The 9,826-nt window shown below is 47.0% G+C and overlaps 1 protein-coding gene across 1 annotated transcript; it reads right to left on the reverse strand.

Moving 5' to 3' along the window:
* Positions 1 to 2,385: 2,385 nt before the first annotated feature.
* On the reverse strand, positions 2,386 to 3,297 carry LOC144096914 (lysosomal alpha-glucosidase-like). Its single transcript, XM_077629754.1, has 4 exons — positions 3,166 to 3,297; positions 3,000 to 3,049; positions 2,662 to 2,835; positions 2,386 to 2,454 (listed from the first exon to the last, which is right to left on the reverse strand). The coding sequence occupies exons 1-4, from the start codon at positions 3,239 to 3,241 to the stop codon at positions 2,386 to 2,388; spliced, it is 369 nt and encodes a 122-aa protein (XP_077485880.1). The 5' UTR covers positions 3,242 to 3,297.
* Between the last annotated feature and the right edge of the window lie 6,529 nt (positions 3,298 to 9,826).

The raw sequence follows: 9,826 nt of genomic DNA on the forward strand, positions 1-9,826 counted from the left end.
CAAGTACAACAGCGCCTCAGAAAAGGACGTTCTGCACAAGACAGAAAGAACTATAATGCCCATAATAGGTGCATAACGTGGTTGCACTACAGCACTGAAAAGTTCAAAAGGCCCAATTATGTCTCTTGAATGAGTGATCAATACGGCGAAAGGGCGTGTCGATAATTATCTTTACATCAATGCCATTTCAGGGCAATTAATCGGACGCTGCGTTCCGTGATTCAGAGGTTTCCAGATCGAAAAATTGTACGCTTCAGAAATAATGCATTGTAGAAATCGTCTTTTAGACTTCGTGCGCGTAGATAGCGCACTTGTGATTTCTGCGGAGCATTGAAATTCTGCGGAGCAAATTTTGTCCCCCTTTACTTTCCATGGGTGATTTTTTTTTTTACGCCATGTCTATTCTCTCACTTCTCGGAAGTTAAGGCTTTTGGTCTGTTCTTAGAGCTGGTAATGCGTCGTACATTCATCAGAGGCAAACGAGTCCACCTCTCGCGGACAGAAGTTTTAAATACAGGGCCGTCGTGGGATATTGTAATATATGAACACATCGATGGGAACGGTCTAACCTTCCGATGTGTAAAAGACTGGCTTTTCAACTTTGTCCTGTGTTCGCACCCAGTAGTTAAGACTACGATAGAGAACCAATGGGAGCGTTTTGGGTAATTACCATGAAGAAACTCTGGGATATTATCAACGTAGTGACCGGACTGGTTTTTAATCTTCCGACAAAACCTTGCTTTTAAAGTTTGTCCTTCACTGGCACCCAGTAGTTGTGACTCCATAGAAAACAAATGGAGTGCGTTGTTGTCAATAACAGAAAACTACAACCGTCCCGAGGAGGTACCTGTGGATACATTGATTGTTATGGTGCATTTTTGCGATATGCGAAAAAAATTTCTTTCATATACGACTTTGAAAAACTGCACTTCTTCAGAATTTCTGGGAATCACAGGACGTATGTTGTCCATCACATAGTACTGTAGATAATTCTACTCTATTGCCGCTATTGCCGTAGCCATCACGCGCACGGAGTCCCGGTATATGCTATCGGACTCTAAAACAGTAATACAAAATTTCGCCCGCGGGAGAGTTCACGTCGCTGCATTTCGCCTACTGAACGCCCTCGCCGCACACCTGCCCCGCCACATGGAGCTCATATGGGTGCCTGCCAGATCAGGGGAATCCCGGAGTAAGCCTTCGCCTAGGGATCGATTGAAAGTTGGCGGCACCCGCGGCTACTGCAGTATGATCGGTGTCGACATCTTCGGCGTAGTTGCGGTGCTCGAAGCAGCGTCTTTTCGCTGTCTGGTGCGGTCCGGCAGGGTCCCGAACTCAGGCTCCTCTCCCTGGAGACGTCGGCTGGCTCGCTGAGCTGCTGGCACGTCCTCGGGTGCGAAGCGCTGAGGGCTGGCATCACGACTTGAAGGGTGCGTCCGGAACATGGAAGGCTACCCAGCACCTCCACCAGATGTCACGTAGTAGTGACGGCAATCGAAGGAGCGAGGCTCCCGGCCGCGGCGGTCGAATTTCGATGGAGGCGAAATTCTAGAGGCCCGTGTACTGTGCGATGTCAGTGCACGTTAAAGAACCCCAGGTAGTCGAAATTCCTGGAGCCCTTCACTACGGCGTCTCTCATAGTCTGAGTCGCTTTGGGACGTTAAACCCCCATAAACCGAAGGAGCGAGGAAGACGGACAAAAGGTCTTCTAAAAGAAAACTGTTTATTGGGCTGACTTGCTCCCACAATGGACTGAATCACTCGGCGGCGGCGAAGCGACAAGCGTGCTCGGCGGTCGTCGAACAGAATGCCCGCCGCTGTCGGCCGTGCTCAATAATTTAAAGCTGATAGCGAACTTTCGAGATAAAGCGTGCGAAGTTACTAGAACATTCCGGAAAAACGTAGAATCAGCTCTGCCTGGCTGCGATCAATCGATATAAATCTAGTCGCGTCTTGCGTCGAAAACAAAGCGATAAAGTGGTGTGGCGGCAGATTTGAACAACGAACAAACACTGCAAATATTCGCGGCAATATCCTCCTCACATGCGGGATCCGTGCTCGAAAGCTCAGCTGTCGCATTTGCATTCCTGTGAGCGGTCATGGTTCCAGGAGGGCAAATTCAGCCAGCCTCAATGCTATACATCGTACACAACAACCGCGCTGTCTCGTAGCAGTGGTTAACATTAACCACACGCACGGGCAGTCTTCTCACAGCACTTCAAGTTGGCTAGCTTGAATTAGAACAATCGTGGCGCACCCGTACTTCCTGGTGCTACCAGACGAGTCGTCAGCGCACCGCACACATGTCGGAGCAACGCTCCTGCCTCGCCATTTCGCAACGGACGCGGTCGCCGCGTGTTCGGTCAGCCTCGACGAGGCTTCGGGTCAGGACATAAACCATCGCACTGTAGTGTTTTTCCTGAGAGGCATTAGGATCTGCTTCAAGTCCATGACCTGCGAGTGGAAAAGGTGGGGGTGAAAAAATAAAAGCACAGCGCATCAGCTCGGTGATCGTCTTCACATGTCACGGAGATGGTTCGCTAGTCAGTGTTTGTGAAAGCAACATGCGACGACAGAGGGCCACCCGGTTTGTTCGGGCAATGGTGGTCTTTCTCTTTTTTTTATAGGTCCACTTCGCATTCATGGAAGTAAACTCTTTACCTTGTTGCTGTGGTGCCAGCGGCACTGCCTGTGTGAGATGTGGTAGTAGCCGTCCTGTTCGACGCGGGTGGGCCTCCGGCAGATGCCCAGCGCTCGCACGGACATAATGGCCAGCTCACGCAAGGTCGAGTTGAAAAGCTTCTTGTACTGGTAGCTGCAGATCTCCAGAGAGTTCTGCGAGGGCACCAGAAGGAGCTTGTGAACAGAGGAAAAATATGTGGCACATGCTTCAAAACGTCAGGTTGCATTGCTATGAGCATAACGACTGAAAGTAAAGAAAAAAAAAGAAACGGAAACTTTCTGCGAAAGAAACTAAAGCATCCGGGAAATGATCTCACGTTGGCCGCACGGAACTTCAGGGAAACGTATTCACCCAGGAGCTGCGCATCTGTAGAAGCAGCCGGCAGGGAAGACAACCAAATGAGAATACGATTAGCTCGAGCGCGCATTGCGCGATGTGTTCCGCAGGCTGGTTACAGGGAGATGCACGCAACAACGGCTCACCCAGAGTTTCGCCGCCATCCCAGTAGAGGTCACCGACAGCTTCGTCGGAGCCATTGAGAGCAACAAGGAACTTCATTGGATTCCTGCGCCTATACAGTTAGAAAAGTAACTTTACGCGCAAAGAAAATCGAACACTCCCCGAGTCAGGACATGACTAGCTATCACGCAGGTTCTTTCTAGCAGCTCACGTATGAAAATGACTGAATCAACGCAGGAAAAAATAGTTTCTTTAGAACTTGACGCACAGTTTCTCGGTTGTTTTTTTTTACTCGTTTTGCATATAGGCTTTTTTTTCCCTTGCAACATGGGGAGAGCTTTTGTCTGTATTAATGTTCAATGAAGCCAGAAACATCAAAATCCTTGAGCCTACAATTTTGACTCGGCATTGGCTGCTTGTTTAGGTAGACAGAAAAGTTTTTACCAGCGGTCTCCATTTTCTCACGGAGGAATTCTGTTCAGTGGTTCTGAATGTGAGTGGAACCCAGTGGAGTGGAGACCAGAATGGACTAAAGGATGATGAAAAATGTTTGTTTTCTGCAAACGTTCGAATTAAAATATAGCCAATATACTTCATATCAGCTCAGTGTTTAGTCACTCCACTGCTTTCATGCAGCTGTAATACGCTACTTTGGTCGCATGAACAAAACTCCGAATAGGAATGCATTGACGACACGGTGTCGTGGCGTCAACACAGTAGTTCGCTGAGAAGCAGACGGGTCATTGGGCTCAAACTCGTTACCAACCTGCAAAATGCACTTAATCACTCGCTGCTTTATTAACTCTTTACGTGTTGGCAGAAACAACATGTTTGCTGTTTATAATGTTAGCACATCGTAGAATAACAGAATATATGCTCATTTTTGACGCGTATCTTACGCTGCAAATCACTGCGATTGCACGCACCGCGCAGAGCGATCACCGGCTCGCCGCTTCAGGAAGAGGCCGCGCGGCGCCGCCACCGTCGCTGGTACGAGCGAATAGACACCGTAATTTCAAAGGATGTCCCCACCACGGTGTAAGAATAGAAAGGTGTACCAGCGGCGCCGCTTGTCCTGCACTCCGAATGTTGTACGATAAGTCTCGCAGTTCGCTCCCTGCCGACCACAGAACTCTATGCTGCCGACAGATGGTGGTGGTGGTGAATGGCGCTCCCTCGTCCCTCGTATCGCTCCTGCCTCCATGCGCTGACCCCTCTAGAGTTTCTAATAGAGGGAAAGCTGGCGGCGCTGCACCTGAACCTCCATGTTCAGGTGCAAATTAACTCGATTACTGGAGTTAGAGTTAGCTAAGGTGCGAGTAAAGCTAAAAGGGAAAAGACGCAAACCCAAGAGTTGGTGGGATGAGGAGGTCAAGAGGGCAATAGAGAAACGTCAGGAAGCGTCCAGGGAACACAGATATTTCAAGAAGAGGGGGGAACCAAAATTGGAAGTAGACAGAAAATGGGATACTTTCATTAGGTGTAGAAGGGACGCATCCTATTTCATTAATGAGAAAATTGGAAGAAAGGGTGCCCAATTGATGTCAAAAGTAAATAAAAAGGATAGAAAAGCAGCCCAAAAATTCTGCAAAAACATCTAAATGCAATGAGTAATAAGACTAGGCTAGAACAAAGGTTTATTGTTACAGATGAGGGTATTCAACTAGAAGGGGATGAAGCAATAAAACACATAGGAACAAAGATGACAGAAAAATTTACGGAAAGGAATGTTGTACATAATCTATCGAAGGAGGATAAACCGGTTACAGCAATAGCTTCACTTGAGCAAGGAGAGTGGGAAAGGGCAGAGAAGAAGGTTCCTAGTGGAACATCAACAGGACCAGATGTTATCCCGATTATGTTGATAAAGAAGCTAGGACCAAAATCCAAGAAAACATTAATACAGGTAGTGAACAAAATGATAGTGGATGAGAAAGTCCCCGATGAATGGCGATTAAGTAGAATGAACATGATATATAAGGGAAAGAGGACAAAGCAGACGTAAGTAACTATCGTCCCATAACAGTGACATCTGTGGTTTACAGGGTGGTGATGCAGATTATAAAGGATAGACTGCAGGCTTGGGTGGAAAACGAGGGGGTGCTAGGGGAACTACAAAATGGGTTCTGGAAACAAAGGAGGTTGGAGGACAATCTATTTTCATTGACGCAGTGTATAGAGATAGCTGGAAAGGAATACAGGCCTCTATGGCTAGCATTTCTGGATATTAGGGGAGCCTATGTCAATGTTATTCAGGAGTATTTGTGGGACATACTGGGCACATTGGGCGTGGAAGATGGAGTATATAATCTTTTAAAAGATATATATAGAGGTAACAGAGTGCTCATAAAATGGGAAAAAATGTATCAAGGCCTGTAGAGATACAGCGGGGGCTTAGGCAAGGATGTCCTCTGTCCCCTTTGTTGTTCATGTTGTACCTGCAAGGGTTGGAGACCAAGCTAGAGGGGAGCGGACTAGGCTTCAACCTATCTTTTTCCAAGCAATGGGAATGGATTAAATAGACATTACCGGGACTAATATACGCGGACGATATAGTGATAATGGCTAACAAGGAAGACCTGCAGAAGTTGTTAGCCATATGCAGTACAGAGGGAGATAGATTAGGCTTCAAGTATAGTAAGGAAAAATCTGCGGTCATGATATTTAATGAAGAGGGCGGCGAGCATAGAATACAGAAGTTCGTGCTAAAAGTTGTGAATTAGTACAAGTATCTTGGGGTGTGGATAAATAACAGTGCTGAGTATCTGACAGAGCATGAAAAATATGTAATGAATAAAGCTAGTAGGAATGCAGCTGTCATGAAAACTAGGGCACTGTGGAATTACAATAGGTATGAGGTGGTAAGAGGGATCTGGAAAGGGGTGATGGTCCCTAGTCTGACCTTCGGTAATGCGGTCCTGTGTATGAGGCCAGATGTTCAAGGAAGGCGAGAAATTAAACAACGGGGAGTAGGGAGGTTAGCTTTGGGAGCACATGGCAATACACCAAATCAGGGGGTACAAGGTGATATGGGATGGGAATCTTTCGAGAGCAGAGAGGCTAGCAGTAAGATAGCATTTGAGGAACGATTGAGAAAGATGGAGGAAAAGCAGTGGGCTAGGAAAGTTTTCAGATACCTGTATATAAAGAATGCTGACACGAAATGGAGAAAGCGAACTAGAAAATTGACAAGCAAATATCTGGACAGCATTAAGGGGGCAAATCAGCAATTATCGGTTAAGAAAAAGGTTAAAGAAACAGAGAGAGCTCTGTGGAAAACAGGGATGCTGACGAAATCGGCACTGGGAACAAATATCTGGACAGCAGTAAGGGGGCAAATCAGCAATTATCGGTTAAGAAAAAGGTTAAAGAAACAGAGAGAGCTCTGTGGAAAACAGGGATGCTAACGAAATCGGCACTGGGAACATACCGGACCTTTAAAAAGGAAATTGTCAAAGAAAATATTTATGATAATTGTAGGGGAAGCTCTTTGTTATTTGAGGCCAGGAGTGGAGTTTTGCGGACTAAGACGTATAGAGTCAGGTACCACGAGATAGACACGTTGTGCATTGCATGTGGAGAGGAGGAGGAAACGGCTGAACACTTGATACTTTTCTGTAAAGGGCTTCACCCTACAGTGGAAAGCAGCGGGGCTGACTTACCCAAGGCATTGGGGTTTAGGGATAGTGAAGGGAAAGTGGATTTTAAAAGGTTAGACGTAACCAGGCGAAGGTTATACGATTGGTGGCTAAAAGCAAGACAGGAGTAAAATTTCACAAGACATGGCTAGGTGGCTAGAGCCACCGCCCGATTTAAGGGGGCCGGCGTTATTTCGACCAGGTGAAAATATCGGAAAGCCAAGCCAAATCGTTATTCCGACCTGGTCGTAATAACGGAAGCGTTATTTTCACCCATGGATTATAGATTGTCTTGGCGTCATTTGTGATTTGTGGATCGCGGTCGTGCGGGCGCGGGCGTTTTGCTGCTTTTGCATCGCTTTCTTGTTTGGTCGGCCTCTGGATGCTCTGGACGTGTGGTGTGGCACATTCGTTGTGAAAGGACGCTTGTGTGGTTTGTGTGCTCGCACTTGTGTAGTGCATGTGCCTTCGAAGGCGTTCCAGAAAAATGAAAGTCTTTTCGAAGCTTTCTCAAGAAAATCTTGTCGTAATTGACCGTATGAAAATACGCTTTCATTTCGCGTAATTTATGGGTTGTTCGAGTGGGCATATGTGCGCTCATAAGTTCCGAGCTTTCATCCTTGATTTGCGCAGAGTATAGGCAAGTTAGTAATGTGAATTCTTTACAACGTGATTAGGCACGGTGTTTCCGCAGTCCCCGAGGCACTCGTCGGTCAAAGCGAGCAGCGATCCCATACATACAGGGTCGTCCACCCTGAACACGCGAGTGCGTGGCTGCACTCTCTGGAGGGCCACTGCGTCCGACACGGCCACTCAGCCGAGTGGCGCAGGAGAAGTTGGACCTGCGCGTGGCGCTTCGCCTCATCTGCCACTTCACTTCGATGCGCGGCCGTGTCGGACGCAGTGGCCCTCCAGAGAGCGCAACCATGCGCTCGCGTTATGACAAGAGAAGGTTGCTAGTGACACGTCGACAGGACCAGATGGTACTCCGATTATATTAACAAAGAAGCTTTGACCAAAATCCAAGCAAACATTAATAGGGGTAGTGAAAAAAAAAATGGTAGTGGATGGCAAAGCCCCCAATGAATGGCGATCAAGTAGAATGAACATGATGTATAAGGAAAAGGGGGACAAAGCTGACATAAGCAAATACCGTCCTTCAGAAACGCACTGCGACGAGTCTCAGTTAGCCTGAGCAGCTGTCTGTGGTAGGTATTTATCAATGAAGAGGGAGCATACCTGGAGCATGCGAAGATGCGGTACGCGTGCGCTTCTTCGCTGCTATCGCGGTGGCCGCATTAATCCCATAGAATCATCGCTATATTGGAATCTAGAAATTGTGTATTTTAAGGCGCAGGCGACAAGAATAAAGCGGATGGCAGAAAAAAACTGTCGGAGCGAACCTACGCAAGCGCATTTCGTACAGCGCTGTTTGTGCCGTCTGCCGCGGCATAGTTTCGTTTTTGTGCTCTCTTTCGCGCTAGCGTCGCAGCGTCGATGTAACTGTGCCAACAGATGCACAAAAATCACATGGTCTGTAAGTGTGTTGGCGTTGGCCTGGGTGCTTCCAGACGTCGCCGAACGCAGCGGCGAACAAGTGCCTATATAGAGTACGTGTATAGTATCGCTTTTTCTGGCCGGCGTCGCCATTACGCGCGCATTGAACGAATTCCGGGACAGTGTAAACTACCACCGTGAGATGACTTTCGCGAAGTACGACAAGGGAATCATGCAACAATTGCATTATGTAACAGATATAGGCGATCGAGTTTCAGTTGTAGGGGCTTCTGTGGCAGCTGGACTATCTGGCTCATATGAAAAAAAGAGTACCGGGAAAAACGCAGCACCCGCGAACGTAACAGCGGGTTCTACTAGATGTTTGTTTTGCAAAGGGAAAAATGAATCCTGCCTCTTTTCATTGCGAGGGCTAGAAGCGCCAGATGCGGAATTTCATCTTATATTAATATCACCGTTTCGCTGTGCCGCATGCAAGCACTATGATCAGTGCGTTTAGTGGTAAAACCTTTTATGCGCGATCCTTCCTCAAACACACGCTCACACAGTGAATTCTCGTTGTTTCGTGCTCGCTTTTATAGCTCAAACTTTCGGTCAATCTATTGGAACTGAATAAAGAGCGGCGTGCGGCGGTGGTTTTGTAGCCGTGCTCCCTTTGAGCAGTCTTATATATAAATTTGTCGCTATAATAAACTTTCGAGATTTGCAACAAGTCTTTTGAACATGAAGACAATATATCCAAGGGCCATTACGTTTAGGGAAAAATTGTGCGCGCGCCATGGATAGAAAGTATGTACGTGGCCACGTACCAATGGTAAATGGACCGGAAATTTGTTCAAACTATGCTGATTAGAAACAAAGGGTAAGGGGACCGAAAATAGTTCTTTACGCAGAGTTCGGAATAAATTTGGGAGCCCGACCATGGGTTGGTACGGGTCTTTTCATTCTTATGCGATCGCTCATCAGCACTGTCAGCGGCGCCTCATAGATTCCACTCGATAGGCCCGACATACGCTAAAATAAACTGGGCCTACGTCGTGGCAGGAACAGGAGCGCAGCCATGCAAGGTCGGCTGCTGCAGTCCCTCCACTAGTGTCAGTCATACACAGGGTTGGATGCCATGAAAAGAGAAAAAGTATGCAAGCTCAGAACAATAAAATGCAACTAATAAACCACTAAGAGAAACCCACAAACAAATACACAAAAAATGGAATGCATATGAGGGGAAAAAGATAAGGAGATCTCCCAGCAAGCTACAGCAGCAGCCCACGCACTCCTGTAGTGGTTTTGCGTATGGACATTAGAAAGATCCTTAAAAAAAGAATAAAAGGAACACTGTTCAAGATGTGCCAGAGAAACCACACACAAAAAGAAGTGTGTACAAGGCAGAGACCAAGAATGAATAAAAACAGTCAAGACAAACAACGAAAGGGTTTCTGAAAGGCTTCTGACGCTGGCACACAGGAGCTCACAAGCTCCATATGCTAAACCCAAAACTTTAAAGGAGCGGAGACATCAATTTTTTGGTTGG

The sequence above is a fragment of the Amblyomma americanum genome, chromosome 1 (genome assembly GCF_052857255.1).
Source record: "Amblyomma americanum isolate KBUSLIRL-KWMA chromosome 1, ASM5285725v1, whole genome shotgun sequence".
Taxonomy (NCBI): domain Eukaryota; kingdom Metazoa; phylum Arthropoda; class Arachnida; order Ixodida; family Ixodidae; genus Amblyomma; species Amblyomma americanum.